General features: G+C 31.9%; 1 protein-coding gene across 2 annotated transcripts; it reads left to right on the forward strand.

Moving 5' to 3' along the window:
* LOC122509112 (hemicentin-1) lies at positions 1 to 25,203 on the forward strand. 2 transcript variants are annotated; one of them, XM_043622907.1, is made up of 6 exons: positions 1 to 600; positions 19,798 to 22,491; positions 22,571 to 22,739; positions 23,996 to 24,183; positions 24,626 to 24,901; positions 25,014 to 25,203. In XM_043622907.1, the coding sequence occupies exons 1-6, from the start codon at positions 510 to 512 to the stop codon at positions 25,172 to 25,174; spliced, it is 3,579 nt and encodes a 1,192-aa protein (XP_043478842.1). In that variant the 5' UTR covers positions 1 to 509; the 3' UTR covers positions 25,175 to 25,203. The 2 variants fall into 2 exon arrangements, with proteins under 2 accessions (XP_043478842.1, XP_043478843.1); XM_043622908.1 differs by having other exon boundaries at positions 23,996 to 24,174.
* Positions 25,204 to 25,344: the final 141 nt, after the last annotated feature.

Consider the following 25,344-nt stretch of genomic DNA (forward strand, 5'->3'; position numbering starts at 1 on the left):
GTCTCTACATTCAGTTGCCGCGCGACTGTTGAGAGGTGCGCACACAAATTTCCACCATAGAAGATTGTTGATACAATCTTCTTTAGAAAAAAAGGCACCACATTTTTTTTTCTGTTTTTGCAAAACAAAAAATAAAACCAGTGAACGTGACTTAAACAAGGATATTTTACCCCGAAAAATATTTCTTCAAAACTTCTTCATACCCATCCATTTCTCTCAGATTAAACAATTAGGATTTCAAAATCAGTGGATTTATCAACAACCAAGTGATTTTTGTTAATCAATGTGATTTTGCAAAAGTGATAAAAAATTTGTGTGCTCTTTGGAAAAGTTAGGTTTTTAAGTGAAGAAAGCCTAATGGTGTTTTTAAATGTTGAGGCGCGACAGGTGTTGAAGGTGAAGCAATGACCAATCGCAGGTGAAAGTGGATTATTAGGGACAGTTACAAAAAAAAATAGTGTTTTTTTTGTGTTTTGAAAGAGGTTTTCTTTTTGATTAAGTTTGAGTGCATGTGGATGTATATTTCCATTATGGATTCAGGAGGATTTAGGATTCCGAGTTCACTGCGGATTATCTTCAGTCTTTCACTCTTGTACTACGGTGAGTATCCCGTCGGAGAAGGGCTATATATATATAGTTGTTGGAAACAAAATTTTGTCCCTCTAGAATCATGGAAGCTTTAGTGATAATACCTTTTCTGGTGATAATCGTTGCTGATGGTTAGTTTTAACTGAAAATCATCGACGTGTAAAAACCGTTAAATTTGAAACGGGGTACGGTTGACACTATAAAAGATTTTATCCCATCATCAACTGCGGGGAAATTGCATCCCAATTTGTCTCGGTTAACCCCTAAAAATACTTTCCTTGTGGATCAAATCACTTGGGTTTACTTTTAGAAAGAGCTAATTTCTGAACAAATTTTTCACAGAAAATGATTGATTGCTACAGGGGTGGAAAAATTTCCATATTCCTTGAAATTTGAATCTCTTTTTTGTTTGGTTCAGTGTTTGATGATTCGTATTAATCTCGACTAAAGTGGATTATTACCCGAAATTGAGGAAATTTTTCACTTCCGTTTTCAATTGTATTTGAATGAAGCAATCAACAACAGTATTGTGAAAGCTTTTGTACATTATGCTCTTGTAACAAGATAAGCAGAAATGGCAACTAAATTTCCACTCTAATGAGTAAATCTTCATGAAGACTAATTAAAACTGGCGTTGTCGACAGATGTCCTTGTGGTTGGAAAACATTCTTTATAAATATCGTGACTGAATTAAAATGGGTCGTTTTAACATGGGAAAAATTTTGAGTTTTTACATCCTGAGTGACAGCTGCGAAGAAAACAAAACTATTTTTCTTCTTGTACCCTTTATTCTAAGAATTAATTTTTTAGAATTCTTAAGTCCAATTTTGACTCCAATTTTTGTAAAAATTGAATACTTTACAAGGCGCCCAATAGTCAATTGGATTGTGTCTGCAAAGGCGCCTTTTTAATACCGAGTATCTTCAGCAAACTTTCCTACTCTAAATAGAATTCAATTGGTTTGCAATTGAAGATAACGATATTATGCAACAAACTTCTGCAAACCTTCCAATTAATCAGAATTTTATGGCTAAAAAATCAAAGAGCAAATTAACTTCTTGATTTCAACAACCTCTACTATTGCAAATAATTACCGTCGTCGTCGTCACTTAACATTTAAAAAAAAAATCTTCGACACTCGCTGTTTGTTGCTCAATCAACGACCATGAGCTCGCAATTCACTCAGTGCAATAACCTTTCTCTGCTTCAGATCATTATTTCAAAAAAAGAAAGAACGCACAGAATTCTCTTATCTGATTTTTATAATTTTCCGAATACAAAAGAAGTTTTCTTCCTTATTTTCAAATTATCTTTTTTTCAATCCTTCGATTTAAAATGTCGGCTTTTTTAAAAATCGTAAAACATAATCGACGAGAAGGAAATTGTAAATTCATAGTTGACAGTAAATGCAATTTTTCTCTTTCCAAAAGGAGATTTATATCTAGAAATGATTAAAGTTTAAATGTCATATATAATAGTAAAAAAAAGTGTTGTTCTTCTACTTTCGTCTTCTTATTTTTTTTTTTTTTTTTTTTAAAGTGGAAATTAGATGATGTCAGATACATGAATTTTAAAACTGAAAGAACATACATACACATATATTTATTTTAGAGAAATAGAGAGAGATGCATTTGGAGTAACCGTGAAAAATTTGCAACGACTTAGAATTCACGCAAGGTCGCATTTGGAATAGCAAAAAAGCTCCTTTCTCCGGAAGAGATTCAAACGCGATTTCACAGAAATTCGAGCGTTTATCCGATCGAACTGAAACTTAAACTGAATGTCAATCCAAATGTGGAACGACGTTATGTATTTATTTCTTATATTGAAATGTAAAATACACTATGCAAAAAAAGAAAAAAAAATGCAAAAATAAAATACAAATACACCATATGTAAAACTGTTTAAAAAGTAATGAAATGTCAATAATTTAGAAAGAAACGTGTTTTTTTTTCCTCCCCTATCGAAAAAGTGAGAGTTTTCCTAGTAGATTTGTTGCGGGGAAAGATTTTGATGTTGCGGAGAGAGCGATAATTCTGTTATTTCACGAATTGAGTTAACCCAGAAATTCGTTTTGGACGAAACTCTGTTTGCTGAAACTCCCTTTTTCCCAAATCACTCGTGCTTCAAAAAATGTTGATTACTTTTTTCATCTAAGCACAATTTTCGAATAAAGTATTTCTTTTTGCAAAAAGTTTGTTGTATTATAAATTATAATTTATCATCACTTGATGATAAGAATTGAAAAAAAATATTAATCTTTTGTTTGAAGAACAGTAATTTTTTAAAATAAATATTCACTTAAATTGGTTGTTAAATAAATATTTATTTAAATTGTGTTAAATTTTGCCTTTATTTGTTTAAACGAAATTTCCAAACAATTAACCAACAATCTAAAAGAATGCACCTGTATAAAAAATGAATTATCAACATGACGAATGGCGTTTAATTCTAATTGCAGTTAATTTCGAAAGCGGAAGAGATTTATTGCTTGTAACTTAGCATTTATAAAGTGCATGTTGATTCATATTTATGGTAAAATGGTTCATAATTTAGTTTCACCCTTTAAACGCAGTGACGAGTGTGTTCTGTTGTAAAATAAATTGCAGTTCTGAATTTTGATGTTCCGAAATTGTCAATGTTGAATTTGGCAATTCTGAATTTGGCAGTTTAGAATTTTGCAGTTCTAAATCTTGCATTTCTGAATCTTGTATTTTGGAATTTTGATTTTTAAATCCATTAGTAAAATATGGATCTTAAAATAAAAGTCTAGAACTGTACATAATTATAAAAAATAATGACTGCTTAAATTTCTCTTTACACAAAAGAACAATAATCGTGCGACATAAATTTTTGCGCACACGTGCACAAAAAGCGAAAACAAACAATATATATATATATATATATATATATATATATATATATATATATAAATAAACGCCGAGACAAAGTGGAGAAAGTGCACGAAATGTGCCGCCGTATTATTTCCTCATCTAATAATGAAAACAGCGTGTGGCGATTTAATTTTATTCGCGTTTTAATCCGGGTCGTGAAAGTTCCTATAATCACGCACAAATTCAAATTTATTATTTTCCTCGCACACGCAGAGTATGCGATTTACCCAAAAAAAGGTGAATTGCAAATCACAGATTTTATTTTTAAGAACCGAAAATAATGGACAAAATTTATATTTTAAGTATATACCTTATTTCATACATCGATCGAAAACTTAAAAATTATATATTTGCCCATTTAATTGCAATTGTTAATCCGAGATTGGAATTTCTGACTAACCTGTCGTTTGCAATATCTATAGGGAGAATGTCACTTCTATTTTAATTGTCGTGCGCAATTAAAATTGAATAGGTACCTCTCGATAAGTATCCGTTTGAATGCCGAACGCGATTCCGCCAGTGAAATCTGATAATATTGTCAACGATATGGAAAAATTTTTTTTTTATTATTATTATTATTTCCTAAAGTTTTGCTCTTTAATTTCTATTTTCACCACTCTAGAAATTCGTTTTTTTTTCATAGAATTATTCCAGTTATTTTTTCAATAATCTGTATCTTGATTTTCCAGATTTTTAAAATTTTCATGACAATTTTCTCCGATTTAATAGTAATCTATATCTCCATTTTCCAGATTTTGGAAATTTTAGTAATAATTAACTATATTAATCTCCGTATTCTTTCATTTATTCTGTCCGCAGTTTGAAGTTAGTTTTTGTGTATGGTTTTTTTTTTCTTTAAAAAATAGTGTTTGACAAATCGAAAATATATATATATATATATTGTAACTCATTTTTTTCTTTTGGGAAGAAAAAAAATTTGATATTCCCGTTTCTTCTTATTTTTGTAGAAAATTCTCAATTTTCATAATGAAATAATTTACATCAATTCTATTTCTTGATTTCAATTGTTTTAATAAAATTCAAAGTTTTTTAAAAATAAAGGGAAAAATATGTTTATAAATTATATTTGTCAAATTAGAAAATTTAATTGTGGGTCTGGAACGGATAACTGCCTGCAACTCATGGTTGAAAAGGACTATACCAGTCAGACAGCAGTGAGAGGCCTAGAGGCGCTCACTGTTGTCTGACTGGTACAGTTCTTTTCAACTATGCGTAGCAGGCAGTTATCCGTTCCAGACTCTCAATTGCCAAAATGAAACTAAAAAATTTTGAATTTTTAGGAAATAAAGGAAAAAATTTTATTAAACAAAATGTTCCGTTACATTTATTTAAAAATATTCTTAATTGTAAAATTATTCGAAAAAAATAATTTCTTTTTTAAATATTTAAATTATTATTATTTTTCCATACGAATTAAAATTTTTAACGGGAATTGAATTATTTAAATACAAAAGTAAATTATTTATTGAATAATCGAATGTTTCTTAAAATTTAATTCTTATAAAGAATTTTATTAATAAATTTTTGAAAAATTGAATTCTTTTGACGAATTTGAAAAAATTATTGAATTTCTGCAATAATTTGTAACTTCTCCAAAATTCAATTTGTTTTAGTGTTTTTAACTAAAATTCTTCTATAAATCCATTATTTTTAATAACTAGTTGAATATGTAGTAAAAAATTTAACTAATTTCAACAGAATTAGTTTATAATCTTTCAACAGAATTGAAATTAAAATTCTTCAAAGAAATTAGTTCTATAAAATTAACAATTAAAATTATGAAATATTCAAAATTTGCAAACACTTTAATTTGAAACCTTTTCAAAATTCTATTATTTCTAAAAATTCACGCTATAATGCTTTTAATATTCAATTATTATTATTTAAAAATTTAATTGAAATTCATTTTTAAATTAATTTTTATTAGAAAATTCTACTAGACTTCAATTATTTAAATACAAAAATAAATAACTTATTGAATGTTTTTCAAAATTGAATTCTAATAAAGAATTTTATTAAAAAAATTGTTAAACAATTATTGAATTCTTTTGACGAATTTTAATATTTTTAAGAATAATTACATTTTTCGACCAATTCGATTAAAATCGTATTAAAAATAATTGAATCCAAGTAAAAAATTTGATTATTTATAATCATTAAATTATTGCGAAGTGATTAAATTATTACGAAGAAATTAATAAAAAAATTTGTAAATATTTGAATTCCTGGGAAATTTTTATTATTATTTATGAAAATAATTAAATGTTTGCGTACAATTTTATTAAAATTTTTTATACAATTAAATTCTTTTGGGTGATTTTATTAAAATAGCAGATATTGAAAGTCATTGAAATGAGAAAAATTGTTGAAAATAATTGAATTTTTCACAAGAATTTTATTAAAAGTTTTGAAAATAATTGAATTTTGAAGAAGAATTTTTTTATATATAAAGATAACAATTGGGATTTTGTCGAGATTTTCTATTAAATTTTTAACATTATTGGATTTTGTGATAAAAATTTTATTACTTTTGAAAATAATTAAATTTCTGCAATCATTTGTAACTTCTTCTAATTTCAATATTTTTTTAACGGTTTTTAACTAAAATTCTTCTATAAATCCATTTCCATTATTTTTAATAATTTATTAAATATATATTGACAAATTTAACTAATTTTAGAAGATTTTTAATTATTAAAATTTTTCAATAATCTTAGTTTATTAAAATTTCTAATTAAATCCAATCAACATTGAAATTTTATAAAATTTCAAATTGAAACCGTTTGCAGTTCATTTATTTATGAAAATTGTAAACGCAACTATTTTAACATTGCATTAATTTTGAAATATTTAAATTAAATTATTTATTAAATAATTTATTTATTTTATGATAGTTGTTCAAGATTTAAGTTATCAAAAAAGAAATTTTTGTCAGAAATTGAAAAATTGAAGGTTTTTTATTAAAATCTTGTGGTAATTTAATAGTTTATGAGTCAAACAAAAAAAAAAACACAAAAATTTAGAATTTTCCTATGAAAAATTAAATTAAATTAAATTAAATTAAATTGAATTAAATTAAATTAAATTAAATTAAATTAAATTAAATTAAATTAAATTAAATTAAATTCTGAAAATTTAATTTTTTTCAGTACTTTTAATAAAAATTCCCGACTTTTCCCTGAATTCCCTATGTCAGAATATATGATTATTATAGTTATAATAATATCAAAACTATATATTCCAATGCATATTTTATTTTCATGAAAAAAATTTGAATTACAAATTTTTACGTTCTATTATTTTTGAAATTGCTAATTTTATTTTAAAAAATGAGTGAGAAAAATTATTGGTTATTTAGTTTTATGACTTGGCCATTTATTATGATTTTCTATTTTCAAAGTGAATTTCTAATGGAAGAAAATTGTCAAACTATTATGTCGATATTTTAAAATTAATTTAATAATAGAATGTTAATTAATATTGAAAAATGAATCAAATGGGTTGGTTGTATGTGAGGAAAATATAGGACGGAGAATATTATACATGTACTGTAATGGTTGTAGTGAGGTATATATATAGTGGAATTTTGAAACCGTTGAGATATATATACATATATGTTAGGTGTACATGTCTATGTGCGCATTATATTCGCCATATTGTGGGACACTTCACAAAGAGAACGTTATTAGACGTACCGCGCAAATTATACTGGCTATATCATGCTCAGATGTCCGTATTTAATCGCAAGTAATTTTCAGATTTATGTAATTCCGGCCTCTAATTTTCATCGCAATTGCTTTTTGATTAGAAAAATTACATTATTTTCAAATAGTTGAAAAAAGAAAGAATTCATTTTAATTTTTCACTTGAATTCAGGAATAATGGGAATTTAATTGGTTTTTTTTTTGGTTATAATCGCTTAGAGAGCAGCGCCATGTTTAGTACCGATTGTGTCCCATGGCGCTACATGTCCATTGCAATGACCTTAAATTTCTCGAAATCGATTGTTTTTAAAATTTTCTTTAAATAATTTTTCCCTCCATACTTTCTATCCATTTTTTATTCTATTAGTATAGGAGAATATTATTGATTTTCTTTCTGCGATGGAATTATTTAAAAGCAAATTTTGCCGACAAAAAGAATGCGGGAAGGAAATTAATAGAAAATATGTAAAAGTACATTAAGGAGGGACTGAAAATTATTCACTTTCTTTTGCAATATAAAAGATCGTTTCGGGTCTGATGTCTGAAATTCAGTTTTCAGGTATAAAATTTAGTTTGGGTTTTGGGAAAGCGAAAGCGCGAAAGGTAGTAAAATTGATGGTTAGAAGAATGACAACTTTAAAGTCGAAGAAATCTTTTAGTTCCAGTTTTTAAATAAAATAATTTCTATACATTGAAAATAGCCAATTCTTCACGAAAATTCAACATTTAAATTTACATTCCAATTCCATTTGCATATTTAATAAATAAATAGTGTAAATCGATGTAGATTTAAAGATTCTTTTTTTTTTTTTGGCTAAACTTAAAACGAAAACACTTTCGGTAAAACGCCAGGACATAAATGTTGCAAGCTGTTTTCATGAAAGTTCTTTACTGTTATGAGAAAATAAAATGGTTATTGCCTCATTATTCATAGGTTGCACAAGAGGAATATTACAGTTTTATCCAACAGCGCTTATTTCACATTTTAACTCAAAGTTGCCTTTAAATGGAATATGAGTATCTAATAAAGTTCATTACGGTATATTACATATAGAAATTATACACTATCAACAACATTCAAAATTTCAGGAAAAGAAAATAAACGATAATATAATTCCTCGGTAATTATTTCGCACAGTGTATATACAATATTATCTAATTATAACAGGAGAGAATTTTGGGAGATGAATTAATAATTGTAGATATTATGTTTTGTTGAAAACAATAATAAAATTATTTAATTACCTTAAGAAGGAGTATTGCACTGAACAATGAATATTTATATCTATAAATATAAAAGCCCCGAGGAAATAATGAATTTTAAATTAATCACGTGATATTTACGCCAGACACAATATTTCTAAGAACGAGAGAGAGAGAGAGATATATATAATTAAAAATCCCCATTGTGGATTGCATTTCGTTTTTCGCGCGAATTTCATTTGAGAGACATTTTTTTTTATCTCTCCGTATATTTCTTAGCTTCTATTTTTCGTTTCATTTACAGTGATGATCTTGCAAGTGAAATAAAATCAAAGGAATTTTATCATTCTAATTAACTAGTCACTAGTGTTAGAAATTTTCTGAAAAAATTTTTGGATTTTGAATTTTTTAAAAAATTTTAAACACCAGTTTCCAATAATTTTGAGTTACAAAAAATTACTCTTCATTGAAAAGTATCAAATTGCAACGAATTTGATACCAAAAAAATTCTGATTAAATAAAAAATTGATCAAAATTTTTGTTATTAATTTGATCCACTTTAGTAGCAATTTGATACTTTCAAAGAAACTGTGTTTTTTTAAAATAAACCTTTTGAAATAGAAAAAAATGTGAATAAAGTGATTTTTACTATACTCCTTTATAATAAAGCCCGAACTGCTTGATTTTCGTGCATTTCTATCAATTTTTCACTTAATTTCGAAGTAAATCTAAGCAAATGAAATTTAATAAAACTTTATTTCGTCCGTATGGTAAAATTTACTGAGCCGATAGTAAAATTTACTATACCGGAAATATAACAAAAAAAAACAGTTACCAGTAAATATGTGCGAAAATTTCCAAAAAATTTATTATTTACTCCTACGTAAATGGTAAAAGTTACTCTATATTTTTTCCGTGAACAATTTTTCGAGACTACTTTATTTCTTTTTTTTTCTTTGTTTTCAAATAGAAAATAGTTGAATTGAGCTCGCAGGAACAATATAGACACCGTTTTCTTCAAGTAATAATAGTTATACATAGCGAGAGGGTTTATACGCGAAAAATATGAGAAAGGCGTGAAAGAATTGTAAATTTCAGTTTGCAATAGTTGGATGATCGATAAAAAATACAGTTACGTGATCCGAAAAGAAACATTCTAGTGGAAGAAGGGGGGGGAGGGGGTGTTAAGTTAAGAATTATTACCAGCGCACCAATGCAAACTTACGCTGCTAGCAATACAAAAGCTATTTTCCAATTCGTATAACAACTGGCGACATCTATTGCCGAGCCAAGTTCTAACGACGGAAATGAAATAGCTAAAATTGTACGGTCGTCGAACTTTATTCACCATAGGATGTATTTATTTATAATCATTTCTGGCAACATTACAAGAAAAATTTCCTTTTGGACAAATAAAAAATGCGCACAGTATATAAATATGTATCGCCAACAAATAAATGTTTTTACTTATAGTTTTTGAAAATTATCATTGTTTCAATTCATTCATTCCAATGTCGAACCGAAAAAAAATTTCTTAAAACATAAAAAAAAAAAATGTAACAATAAAATGCTAACTTTATTTTTAATTCTATTGTTATATTTTATCATATAAACTACAAAAATTTGGGAGTAGGTACGTAATAAGTGATTTTTTTTTTTTTTTTTTTTTTTTTTTTTTTTTTTTTTTTTAATGACGTTATAGTAACAATCTGAATTCAGATTCGCGTTAAGAACGTCAAAATACATTAAGTCTCGACTTCAAATTGCAACCCTTTAAAAAATACGCTCAAATACGTGATTAGCGTTTTTTTTTTATTTTTTTAACTACCCAAGTACTTCATAGAAAAATCTGGTTTCAGATTCGTGCTTAGAGCGTCAAATTACCTAAATTCGCTTAACTTAAAATTGCAACCCTTAAAAAATACGCTTAGATACGTAATTGGTTCTTTTTTTAATAACGTTATAGAGAAAATCAGATTTCAGATTCGTATTTGGGGCGTCAAAATACGTAAATTAACGTATCTAAAATTGCAACCCTTAACAAATACGCTTAGATGCCGAAGTAGTGTTTTTTTTTTTTTTTTTTTTTTTTTTTTTTAATGACGTTATGGAAAAAATCTGATTTAAATTATTTAGTATCACTTGAATAGTGCTCCTTGTCAGTGCGATAATATGCGAACAAAATATTAGAAAAAGAAGAAAATAAAACGAAAAAAAAATCTTTTTTTTACACACAAAAAATGAAAGTCTTCTTTTTTTGGGTGAAAAATAACGAGAGAAATGAGACAAAAGTCCTCTATACATATAATACTTTTAGAGAAGTCTATGTGGCGTGAGTGTGGAATAATCTTCTAGGGATTATTGTATATATAATTAAAATATGCGCTGCCTCCCATTTCCGCTCTTCTCAGGGCCCTTCGGTGAAGCAACGTTTTAATACGCTTAACAGCGTATGCGCTAATTTTGCAGCCACTGAAGAATACAATAGAAAATTATGGAATTACGACCCCCACCCCCACTCTCGCCTTCTTTATATTCTATAGCGATGAAAAAAATAAAAGTAGAGAACAAAAATCCATAGTAATAACACTGGAATAACCATAAACGCTGATTTGCTACTGAATTAATCGTAATTTATTCATTAGCCCGCAAGCAGAAGTCTCATATTATTAAAAAAAATTGCGAGAAATCGGTTATTAATTCTTATTCACTATTGCCCCATATGTTCCATTTTACCCGATGAAATAAATATTAATAATCAAAATTGTTTATCAATAGTACTAACAAAATAAAAATAGATACTTGTTAAGTGTATAGTTGGAAATTAAAAATAAATGAAAACAAGGGAGCTTGTGTGAAAATTGTTTGTTTGAATTTATAATTCCGTGTATTACATTTTCACTATTTGAATAAATCTGCTAAATCGCAGAGAGATTTCGTCACTAATACATACCCAAATATCGTTCAATGAGTATTATCCGTTAAAACCTCAATAATGCAGAATTGTAATTCGATATTTGTTTTAAAATACACAAAAGAAATATAGAATATTTTCTATTTTAATTTTATCGATTCTTTTCATGTTAAAATTTTTATAATCAGTCGGACAGGAGATAATTGTATAATAAAAAATAATTTTTTTTTATTATAATAGTATAAAAATGTAATAGTATAAAATATTTTGTTTAATGGAGATAAAGTTTGTTTTACCCCGCACAGATTAGGCCTGCGCGGTTATTGAATTCTGTAACTGGTTTCCGGTTACACATAAATAACCGGTAATTATAAAATAACCGGAAAACGGTTAACCGTTTGATCAAAATTTTTATAACTAACCCCACAGGCCTACCATTGATTGTAAATTTTTAAAAACAGATTATTACTATCATGTGACCGTGGCATCTTTTCAATGTCAACTTTCACCTTTCGTATTACAACCGCAAGTTAGATGACTACATATATATGTGTGTATAGTATATATATTTGTGTATATATAGTAACGATAACGATCCGTTTCAGCTCACGTACGCGAATTCCTTTACCGTAACCGTAACGTAATGCAAGTCTGCTTTCAACCAAAATAACTAGGCGTTTAATCCAGTCACGGATCTGACCTCCTGATAAACTGAAAACGTGCAAATTTTACTAGACCATTGTACATCCCCATAACAATTACTTTTAACGGCATGAAACTCAAGTTTTCAACGTTTCCAAAATGCTGAAAGGAAAAACAATTTTCACCCCCGAAAAGTTAGGCGAAGATCATTGATTTAAAATGTGAGAAAAAGAATTGAATTTAGTTATCATAACATTAACAATATTTTACTGGTGGTAACTGCTGCATCTGGAAACAAAGAAATGAATCACCGAATTCGCCAGAGCTTCTGAATTTGTACCCTGTAATCCCTACTCCTAACCTTCGCGCAAGCGCACTAGAGCTAACCCCCCACTCTACTCTTCCCCCCACTCTACTTACATCCCATAGTCTTTTGATGACTAAATAGAAATAAATAGAAAAAAAATAAAAAATAAAAATAAATAAAATAAATAGAAAATCAATTGTAAAATTTAAATCTAATCTAAAAATTCATTACAAATCGAATTAAAGTATTGAATACCAAATCAATTGTAAAATTCAAATGTAATCTAAAAATTCATTACAAATCGAATTAAAGTATAATATTGAATACCAAATTCGGAATATTGACAAGATTTCTCTAAAAGCAACTATAGAATTAACATAATTCTTTTTAAATCCCATTCTTCAGACATGAATATAACAATGGTGATAATATATTATTGTTCGATAACAATCGACAAAAGATTTATACCTAGGTATAATATATCGTTCGTCAATTGAAATAATTTCATTATTAATTGAATTAAATTCATTTGATTTTCATCATAGTGTGTTATACTGAAAATTTTACATGCCGCAATGAAAATAATGTTTATATATATATGTACTATATTCATTCGATTGGATTTGAATATAACGCAGTTGTAAATTGTACTTTCTATCGAAATTACAAACCTTGAAAGTTTCATTCAATTTTCAACCTTGCAAGTCGAACCACGAAGATTAACAATCTGAACATGTCTACAGCCTTTCCTTTATTATAAATTACGACTCTCCTGAAGTCGATAGCACACTTTCTGGTAGCATAGGCCTTGGAATTAATATAGTAATAATAAAATTTTGACAGGAGAATGCAAATAACGGATTTCAATCATGCGTTGTTGTTGTAATCGAGTTGAAAAAATCGAAATTGTTCGTTAATTAGTAAATGGTAATTTATTTTTAGATTTGTAAATAGAATTTAAAGATAAAAGGGGAATAGTTGATTAAAAATTTTATGTTGGTTTTAAAGAAAGAATTGAAGCTAAAATTTGCACCCAGACAAACTTTTTTTTAATTTATGTTGGTTTTAAATAAAATGAAGCTTAAAATAGTAGTTAATTTTTTTTTAATTTTATATTGATTTCTAAAAATGAAGATGAAACTTGCACCTAGTTAAATTTTTTTAACAACTTTATGTTGATTTTAAATAAAATTAAGCAGAAATTAGCACCCAGGCAATACCCAGTTAATTCTATTACAAATTAATGTTGGTTTTAAATAAAATGAAGCTGAAAATTGCACCTAGGCTGCACCCAGTTAATTTTGTTTTACAAATTTATGTTGGTTTTGAAAATAGGAGCTGAAACTGGTGTCCAGATATCATTTGTCAAGTACTTAGTTAATTCTTCTTATTGTAATGTTATTGATTTAAAAAAAATGAAGATAAAATTAGCACCCAGGCAGCACCCAGTTAATTTTTTTTTTAAATAAAATGACACTAAAAATAGCACCCAATTAATTTTTTTTTAATTTTACGTTGATTTAAAAAAATGAAGCTGAAATTTTCACCCAGGCTGCACCCAGTTAATTTTTTTTTACAATTTTATGTTGGTTTTAAACAAATTAAGCTGATACTGGAACCTAGTTATCAACACAAAATTATTTTTTTTAATTTTCTATTAGTTTTCAATAAAAAAATAAAGCTGAAACCTGCACCCAGATAGAAAGTAGTTAATTGTTTTATAAATTTATGTTGGTTTGAAATAAAATGAAGCTAAAATTTTCACCCAGAAAGGATTCAGTTAACTTTTCTTAAAAATGTATGCTGGTTTTTAATAAAATGATGCTAAAAATAGCACCCTGGCAGAACCCAGTTAATTTTTTTCAAATTTTGTATTTATTTATATGAATCTATAGGTGAAACTTCCACCCAGTTAATTTTTCTACAAATTTATGTTGGTTTTAAATAAAATGAAGCTAAAATTAGCACCCAGGGAGCGCCTATAGTTAATTATTTTACAAATTTATATTTGTTTTAAATAAAATGAAGCCACCCAAGCTGCACCCAGTTAATTTTTTATTACAATTTTATGTTGCTTTAAAAAAATTAAGCTGAAAGTGGTATACCCAGTTATCAGCACGCAGCACCTATAGTTAATTCTTCTTATTGTTATGTTGATTTAAAAAAATGAAGATGAAATTAGCACCCAGGCAGCACCCAGTTAATTTCTTTTACAAATTTATATTGTTTTAAATAAAATGAAGCTGAAAATAGCACCCAGGCAGCACCCAGTTAATTTTTTGAAATTTTATCCTGATTTAAAAAAATTAAGCTGAAACTTGCACCCAGGCTGCACCCAGTTAATTTATTTTTTACAATTTTATGTTCATTTAAAAAACATTAAGATGATACCAGGACCCAGTATTTAGAAATAATATTTTTAACTTTAAAATTCAATTCTCAAAATTAAATGGGTTCCAGTTACAACTTGACGAAAAGATGGAAATTGAGTGTATTGAATTGAGAATACTTAATTATTTATTTGACTAATTTTTTATTTGTTTTCATAACTATTTCGTGACAGGTGGATTTTGAAATTTTGTATTTATCAAAATTAATCCGTAACTTTGAGACTGTTGTCAGAGCAAGCCATAAGACTGTTGTTTCATCATCCCTCAATTATGGATTTTGCCCCTTGAGGCGAGAATACATAGTGGCAAACAATGAAGCTATTGTTAGCCATTTCTTAATCCGTTGAGCATAAGGCAATTCTTTGTATTCCCTTTCCTTGTATTTCAATAATCATTTTTAAATAAACTTGGTTAGCAATTTTTTTTAAACATTTTATAGATGGATATTCAGACTCTAAATGGTTAAACATTTAAATCGAAATTTTTTTTTAATAAAAGCCGAAAATGATTAATATTTATAAATTTAAAAAGAAATATTCCCCTTAATTGTTGAAATTGGATTGTCTCTGTTTTAAAGTCAAGAGACAATTGAATCTATAGAGCAGATATAAAATTTTTAATTTCTATCTCAGAAGAACTTTTTTCACCTTATTTTAAAATTCACATATATATTCGGATTTTTCTAAAGTAAGGCAATGAAAATATTAAATTATAAAATGAAAATTTCTTTGGACCAGAAGAGAGAAAGAGAGAGAGAGAGAGAAATTTAATTTTTCTTGTAGTATTGAGAAATCGGGAAAATTTTAATTGTAACGATTATGGTGAAGATAACGATTATTTCGCATGGCTGAAAATCCAAGACATCATTTGGAAGGAAAGGATGAGGGAAAAAAAAGGAAGTAGAGAGGAAAAGAAAGCAAAAGAGAAAATCCGTTTTGTATGGGTCGTCCAGGGGAACTTTTTCATGCTATTCGAGTAATACGTGTGTCTTGAAGAGGACAAGTGTGTGAAGGAACAAATGAAAATGCTCTTCGCGAGAGAAACGCTGCAATTTCTTTGGAAAGCACCGTTTCGCGTCCTCCTGTCTTCTTTTGCGGATCGAGAATCTCTCCCCCCCTCTTTTTTTTAACCCCTTCTCTCCTTTACTTTCATGTTCTTAGCGACGAAGGAAATCGATCTTTCAATGGACCACTATAAATTTCTCTTAGTGAGTACACTCCGTACATTTAAGTCACTGGGATGCTGCTGCTGTCTTGGACAGAGGAGAGAGAGAGAGAGAGAGAGATCTTCCTCAAGAAATTGCCACGCGTTTGGAAAATAAATATCCCCCTCCTCTTTTCAAATAACAATCACTGCAGAATTATTTAAAAAAAAAGAAACAGATGCTGAATATTTTCCGAATAGTACATCAATTTTTTCCCACTATGATACAAATTGATCCAGTTTTACAATGGGAAGTGAAATCTTTATTACCTGTCTCTGGAGAGAAAATAAATTTTTTGTACTCCAATTAAGAAATATTCTCAGTGAGAAGATATTTATTGCGGTAAGAATGACCTGATTTTATTTGAAATCGATATAACGAAATGTATAACTATAGAGGAAAAGGATATCAAGAAAATAATGGAAGTATTTCTAATTTGTCCTATAAATTATCATGATGGATTTTCTAGGAATTGTAGGAATTGTAGAAATTGTATAAATTGTAGAAATAATAGAAATTGTATAAATTGTAGACGTTGTAGAGTTTGTAGAATTTCGAGAATAATTAAAATGATAACGTTTTGGAAAATTGCTGTGTGTGTGTGGAGGACAAAAGAATACCTCTTTTTATTCTCTCTAAAGTACTTCCACTTGAGGGATGAAGGACTTTCCAAATGAAACAAACTTTTCCCTAAACTTATTTCACTTGGCTTAAAGTGAGTGCAGATTCTGATACGACTTTATAATAAAGTTTTCCATCCTACCACCACTTGGATGAGTGGTCGACTATGGAAACTATATAACAACATGTAGATTAGGTCAGCAGTGTACTCGCGTGAAACTTGGGGGAAAAAGGTTTCCTATAGACTTCCAAGTTGCTTTTAACAAATTTGTAACCGACACGCGATTGCTGATTTTTTTTTGCCCACTTGAAATGAATGTGTGTATAGAACGAGAGAGAGAGAGAGAGAAAGAAACTTTATGCGATTTCAAACAAGCAAAAAAACGAGTTGAGTAAATATTCAACGATGTTAATAACGAGTATGTCATCAGAATATCCAGAGCGGTTATAAATAAGAAATATAGATATAGTTTAATCAATATGACCCTGTTTGGGTCCATTATATGATGGAAAAGTCGATAAAATACTAGGCAAGTTTTCTGACTATGCCTGGGCTCTCTAAAGCGGACACGACGAAAGGAAACCATAGTGCTTGGCACGCCAAACTTCGACCTGCAATGTCGCATAGTTGAGTTGCTTTCAGGAGTTATATACATTAAACCAGACCCACCTTGACTTCAAAGGGAATTTTACAACAGGAGATGAAGTACTTTGTCAAATGAATTTTTTAAAGCATGATCTGATTTTCACAAAGGTGCGCGGATTTCGACTGATCGAATTTTCACGTTTCGGACATTCGGGACTTAAAAGATTGTCGAGTATTAAACTGTACGGTTCTTGATTCTCCAGGAAGAGCTTATTGATAGTCCTCCTTTATTTTTAATCCAAAATATTCGACAAATCTTTTTTAAGCAAAAAAAGAATTTAAGGTATATCCTAGTACAAGAGGGAAACTGGAAGGCCTTTGAAGTGATAAACTTGTGTTAGTATTCATGTGAATAACCATTAAGTCTGGAAGTCCTCGAATAAACATATCTCACTATCATGTGGCAATATAACGTCCTGCATCGCACTTTATACCAAATGGGTAAAAAGAGTTATATACAGCTCGCGTCATTTCTTCTTTCCGCACAAATATTTTCAACCACCCCCATTGGCAGCAGCAGCAGCAGCAACTTCACTCTTTTCTATATACCGGTCTTGAAAACCGCTTTCAGGTTCTTTTGCGCCATTATAAACCACGTACTTGGAAGCATCCTACAAGGTGCGCCTTCAAGCCGGATCTCCTCGTTCTTAAACCATCGAGGCAAGTAATCGTCGTTAAACCCAAGAAGATGAAAGAAAAAGGATCCCAAGAAGTTGACGGGGAAAAGGATGAAGACGATGAATTTATTTAACGACGAGAGTGAAGAAGCGAGAGAGAGAGAGGGAGAGAGAAAAAAGGATGCTCCTTTTTCAGGAAATCGATTTTCCTATGCATCGACTGAATTCAAAAGGAACTAATACTGAAAGAAAGAGAGTTAGAAATCAAAAGAATATTTTATCTTAAATTCACTTGATCCCTTGATACCCGCGAGAAATTGATATAAGATCCAGACACACTGGATCTTGTCTTGACGATCTAAATATTCAACTCTCACCAACTAGAGCAACTAATATAGAATTTTTCATTTAAGGAAAACATTCCCTTATCAGTATTATTGCAAAACAAACAGATTTTTTATTTCCGTCCAAGTAAATTGCTCCATGGAGATTGTGTTGAAACAGTTCTGTGATGATACTCGCGGGGATTTTCCTCTTTTTTTTTACCCGCAGCCGAGGATGAGAAACTGTTAGAATGGCTTTTTGAAATTGGCCTCGTTCATTTTTAGATGTGTGTACACGTGAAACCCGTCTTTCCGCTGACAGAAACGTAATACCGTTGTTCGGTAAGAATTTGTGTGTATATATGTACGTTCACGGTACCGTTTGACGCATGGACCAGATGCAATTAAATTGCGTTGCTTGAATACAGTGGCAAAAAAAGGTCTCTCTCTCTCTCTCTCTTAGTAAGAATATATATACGACGTTGAGTAAATGTGGGTCGTCATTGGGTCATGTAACGGTACGTTGGCTTCATCGCGCACCTTTCTCTCTCCATCCGTGTCCAATAATCGGCTCCGCGCTCGTGTCGCTACTCGTTTGTCGCCCGATAAGCTCCCTAAGCGATTTCATTTCATTATAAATTATGCATACCTTGCGTTTCTCCTGTATAAACCCAACTTCTTTGTGGCAACATTGCTACTAGGGAATTCTTTCATAAACACTGTTGCCAGACCAATGCCCCATTCCCTTAAATCCTCTAATTCCTTTAATTCACCTACCATATAGGAACTAAATTCAATATCCTGATATGGTAGCATCATCAACAACAGTATCAAAACGTCTCCTATTCATCAAACTTTCTAGATTCTAAAATCGAAATAACAATCCAATTGGTGTAATAAACTTTCACCCATAAACTTTCACTTCGATTTTTCTCCTTTCGAAATGTTTCGATTAAAAGTGACCCAAAACGGAGTCACATATTAAACAACCAAAACACTGACAAATCAGTTTAAAATTCTTTTTCAAGTTTCTTTTTTCAATCTATGATAATAATTATGGTTCTTTTATTTTTCTGTAATAAAATCCCCTGGAGTGGATCGTGAAGAAAAAAAATTAAACGAGACAATTACACCTGGCAATAAAATACACTTGTAAAAAGTCTGACATGGAATTTTGTCTTTAACGAAGTTGGATGCGTGCAGACTCGACGACGAACTCGTCAGAATAGCCGCGTACGGCAACTTAATACTTTACGTGCTATAAAGAAAGCAGGGTTTTAGCCGAATGGAGAATGGGGGGACGATAACATTAAAGTGTCCCATAAAGAATTCCAAGCGTCGATTCGTGAGGAAGTGAAAAGCTCGTACAGTATACGAGACCGTCATACCATCGAAAGCATTTTTGCCTGTGTAACGTCTCGAGAGTACCTCATAGTATAGCGAAATGGATCGAATATACACCCGTGCGACGTCTCTTTTTTTCCAACTTCCACTTGGCACGAACAAAAGAAAGAAGCTTTACCACTTGTTCCTTGAGAAAATCATGGTAACGACGTATGACACTCGTGGGAGTTTTGAAAAAGACGTTTTACAATTTTTTGTTCTTTTAAATATTTTCACCCCTTATGAAAACGATTCGAAAGCAAAAATTTACTAATTGAATGTTATAATTTCCCGTAAAGGAAGAAAATGATTTCTAATTAGGATCTTCTTTTTGTTACAGTGCTTGTGAACGTGAAAGCGGCGGAGGAATCGCAAGTTGACACTCATGAGGGTTCGACAGTGAAACTTCAGTGTCGATTCACCCCTCCCAGGGAGAATGCCACTTACTTCTGGTTGACGCACAGGAACAACGTGCACGACAATGCGGCTATTGAACAAACAGCTCTGGCTTCATATTACCGAGTCCACATGAATCAGGATGCGGGAATCTATGATCTGGAAATTAAAAACGTTTCCTATGAGCGAGATAATGGAAAGTATGAGTGTCGGGTTAAAGTCAGTGGTACGGGAGAGAATCTCTATCATAAGAATATAACCCTGACGGTTTTGAGAGCACCGGGACCACCGTCCATTTCACCAATGATGGCTGTAGCACGTGAAGGAGAACCATTGGATCTTCACTGTAATACTCTGGGTGGAAGTCCTGAACCCGAAGTTAAATGGTACCGAGGAGGAAACGAATTACTGATAGCAACTGGACGAACCATCACAGTAACACCAAGAAAGGATGACGATGGAGAGACATTCCTTTGCGATGTTAGAAATCGAGCCATGCAACCCGGTCATTCATTGAAAGCAACAGTCAGACTCGACGTGAGCTATTATCCAAGAGTTTCCGTTGGTCCTGAAAATCCTCTTCGAGTCGAGGCTAATGGAACTGCAACTCTCAATTGCTCGGTCGATTCAAAACCACCGGTATCGATGGTAAAGTGGATGAAGGACGGGAATTTCGTTGCAATGAGTAAAGTACACATGATTCAAAAAGTTACGCTTCAAGACGCTGGAGTTTATAAGTGCCAGGCTGATAATGGTCTCAGTCGGCGTGGAGAAGCATCCCTTACATTGGACGTACTCTATCCACCAACGGTTGCCATCGAAGGCAGTAGCATCCGAATAGCCGAGGTCGAAGACTCCGTTACTGTTCACTGCAACGTTTCTTCCAATCCCCCACCAATAATCGTCGAGTGGTTGAGAGAAGGCCGACCGGAATACCGACAGAATGGTAATATCCTCCGACTCACCAGAGTTACTGCCGACCAAGCTGGAAACTACACCTGTAGAGCGATTAACAACATTCATCCCAGTGGTGGTGACCGAAAAAACCACTCTGCCAGTTCTAAAGTCACCATTCGCGTGAGACATAAGCCCGGACCTGCAAAAATCACCCCCGACTCTCCCCAAGCTGTCGAAGGATCCAAAATCATCCTCACCTGCATGGCCAATCCTAGTGGCTATCCAGAACCCCAGTACCAATGGTACAAAGAAGGAGAATTGGGCAGCATTCTCCTGTCGACAGAACACACCGGTCCCAAGTATGTAATCGAATCAGTTCAACTAAACAGCGAAGGAACCTACAAATGCTACGCCATGAACGAAATCGGTAATGGAGAACCCGCAACCGTTAACCTCACGGTCATCCAACCTCCTAAAATTCTAGCCAAACCACATCCTCACGTCACCAGAAAAGTTGGGGAATCTTCATTCCAAGTGACTTGTGTAGGACAAGGAAAACCACGACCCATGGTTCGTTGGCTTAAAGACGAGCAGGAACTCACAGCCGATGAGAGACTCTATAAAGTAACAACAACAACATCCGAAGGTCACGGTAAAGTTATCACTGTTAACAGTACCTTAAGTTTCGTAGGTCACGCTCGTCCTGAGACTGACAAAATAATTGCCAACGATCGTGGTAAATACACCTGTGTCTTCTCTAACGAATTAAGAAAAGTCGAATCACAAATGATGTTGAAAGTCGAACACGCTCCGATAGTTCTCCATCAACACGGAAAAGTTGCCTACGATTTGAAAGATACTGCAGAAGTCGCTTGCAAGGTTCAAGCGTGGCCAAAACCCGAATTTCAATGGAGTTTCGGAACCAACGCAGCTCCCCTACAAGGTTCCAGTGATGGACATTATGAAATTTCCACCAGTAGTGATAACTACGATGTTTACACATCGGTTCTTAAAATGAGTAATATTCGCTATGCCGATTATGGAGATTACAGTTGTCGTGCTGCCAATGCTCAAGGTTCGATTACATCCATCATAAAACTTCAACCTAAAGGTGCACCAGAGAGACCAAATAGTATCAGTGCAGTTGACATTGGTCCAACTTATGTTACACTACAATGGGATCTTGGTTTTGACGGAGGATTACCAATCACTAAAGCCTTCATCTCATATCGTAGAGTTGCAAGCGAGCAAGATATTATTGTTCCCGATTGTGCTCCACCACGAGGACCACCCAACGGTCAATGGCAAGAGCTTGACTGTCGAAAATCAAATCCCTGCAATATTACCGATCTCGATCAACATCAGACCTACAATTTTAAGGTCAAAGTGTATAATACGAAAAATCATTCGGATTATTCGGACGAAATTAGTGCAACGACTGCTGTGGCCAAAATTCCAATGCCGATGAGAGTCACTTACGATCCGGAAACTTTCCTGTTGTCCATGAATGTTGGTGCCACTTGCTTGGCTCTAGTTGCATCGATCGAGAGGTTGGACGGCGGTTCAGATAACTCGTGGAAGAAAACCGAAGAGTGGCCACTCGAGGTCATGGGAAGTGCATCCACCCACAGACAAAATCATCTCCATGACACTGAACTCGATAATTTCCAACCAAAAATAAGGGTTCGACTTTGCCTCAAAGCTGATCGGCAAAAATGCGGAGAATACATGGAGGCAGCATGTAAGTAGTAATTATTTTAGAAAATCGAAAATTTTTGGGAAAATGAGCCAAAAATTAAAAGTTGTAATTTATTTTCCAGTTGGTCCGCCGATTATCGCTCAAACGGGAGGATTGACCACACCCACATTGGTTACATTATTAGTTAGTGGAGCTGTATTTTTACTCTTTGCTGCACTGGTTCTTCTATTTTGTCGATTCCGCAGGAAACATGCCACGAAGGCAAAAGACTACGAAATGGATTCTAATGCGTAAGTATTTCAAACTTAATTTTACTTTTCATTTTCTCAAACAATCTATATTCTCGTTGCGGTATGCACTTTTTTCTCGTTCCATCGTTGTCCGTCGGCGAATCTCCCATAGTTCCAGTGTCGTAATTCAGAGTGAAACCGTAAAGCGTGAAATGGAACTCTCATCGAGTCGTGGAGAAAATGGAGAGAAGCTATGTAGAAGATGGTTGGGCTTCGAGAGAGTAAAGGAAATAAAAAGAACTTTTTTTTTTCGAACCATCTTATCTGATACTTCTTACCAAGGACCATACATCGTCTTCGTCCTCGAGGCAATCTACCTACATACTCACTCAACTATGATAGCATATTCGCTCTTATAATCCTCCCAAGATGTATGGATAAAGAGGAAACTCAATTCCTGTTCATAGGATTTTCTATCAATTTCCAATAATCCTTATCAATAAGAGGAAAAAAAAGAAATATTTATCATAACTTTACATATTTTTGACAGGAATATAAATATTTCAGTTTTAATATTCGATAGTTACAAACTGGACAAATAATCCGTTATCGATAATAATTCATTTTATTCAACTATTTGTCGCCTAGAATTTAATTCCAATCACAGTGACCCAAATAAGAGAAAGACCATCTTGGGCTTAGAAAAAAGAGTTGTATAAAATTTTTTCATTGCACCATAAAAAAAAAAGTTGAACGAGTTTCAAGCTTGGAAATGTCTATTTTTAAGTGACCGTATTTACAAACTCTCTCGTTTATTACTCATTGCGTATTAGCAAACAACATATTGGAACTCGGAAAATTTAAGAGACATCGTTCGGCAACAAGAAACATTTTCTCGAGTAATTCTTTCTTTTATAGAGAATTTTCTTGACGAAGAGAAAAGCTGTTTTGTTTTTATCTTTCTTTATCCTTATTGCCTTTGTCAACAGTATCTCTTACAATCTCGTTAGCAAGTTATATATCTCATTCCTTTGCCATCTTGGTAATTGATTTAAGCTCACAGATCGTTTCTCGTGTTGCAATTTAGAAAAGAAAGACACCTAAACTGGATAAAATTTGTCTTCCCTTTTTCTATATTCATTATATCCTTTCATTGTTCCTTCTTTTGCAATCACTCGCCAATTTATTTAATGTCATACTTTCTGGCAAAAAAGAAATTTGAAATTCTAAAATGATTGCGACTAGAATTTATAGTTGTTTTGTAAATGGAAATTAGCTTCGTAATTTATTAATGAATTTATTTTTGCAAATTGCAGAGTACGACCGAGCTTGGTGACTGGAAATGGCCAACAGAGTCAAGCACCACCGCCATATTATGCAGAGAACAAAGCATTGGAGCATAGTCTGGACCACGCCTTGGCACTTGAGGATTCAAAGACCCCAGCCTACGCACAAACTGGATATGGTTACCACCAACCGAATCACAACATCAATGGTGAGAATGGTAAATGTTTGGGTATATTACTAACACTATTTCTTCGGCTAACTAACATTTATTCTAATTGCATGATTACATCAAAGAATAATTCTCAGAATTCTGCCAACGACAATGTCTATTCTTCAGCTCAATCCAAACGGAAATCCTAATCTTCCTTCTTCCTTTACATATTCTATGGGGAAAATTAACTTGAATTAAATTAATTAAATTAATTAAATTAATTAAATTAATTGAATTAATTAAATTAATTAAATTAATTAAATTATTTAAATGAATTCCGTTAATGATAGTTTTGAAAAAGTTTTCCTGAATAGTTGGAGTGATGATTTGGGTTAATTGAATTAAGATATCGGATCAATTTATTTGGCTTTGAAAGGTTAATGTTTAACAAGCATGCGAAAGCAGAACTGTTTGAAGCGTAACTAATTCGCCAAATCAATTCCTACAGGTGTCAACATGGGATATATGGACAACAGCTATTCTAACTCAAACAATGGCGGGTCGGTCAACTCGCAGGATTCCATTTGGCAGATGAAATCGGCTGCGGCCAACAGCGTTAACCAACCCTACGACATGGGCGGATACGCAACTACCGAGTCAGATTATCCTGCACACCCTCATTATCTCCCACAACGTGATGATTACAGAGAAAGCCACAACTTGAGTCGGCAACAATTTTGCCCAGAACCCTTTGCCGCTGTCGTCAAATCTCAAAAGCATGTTGGTTAGTAAATTCCCTGTTCTATATAACAAGTATTTATTTCTCAGAATTTTTTTTGAACATCAAGTACTTTCACTATGTGCATGGAATTAACAGACGTAAATTTTATTTTTAGATTCACCATACGATGTGTCTGGACTGCCGTACCAGGAAGCCTATGACGAGGACACAAAACCTCCGCAGCAGGTGAGCTTGTCATATGACGAAAGTCTTGAATCGGGTTATTCAACTCCAAATAGCCGGGGAAGAAGAATAATTCGTGAGATAATTGTCTGAGATCAGCCAACCGGCTCGCGGGCCGGAAACACACAAACTTGGCTCTAGCAGCAAGCCCCCCAGCACCACCACATGGAGATTGTTATTGAAAACCCAGGAAGTACGTCTCCAACGAATCCAGGAATAGTGGTGCATCCTCATATTCATCGACCCTGCAGGTCAATGTACGG

The sequence above is a fragment of the Leptopilina heterotoma genome, unplaced genomic scaffold (assembly GCF_015476425.1).
Source record: "Leptopilina heterotoma isolate Lh14 unplaced genomic scaffold, ASM1547642v1 Lhet_6, whole genome shotgun sequence".
In the NCBI taxonomy this organism is placed as follows: domain Eukaryota; kingdom Metazoa; phylum Arthropoda; class Insecta; order Hymenoptera; family Figitidae; genus Leptopilina; species Leptopilina heterotoma.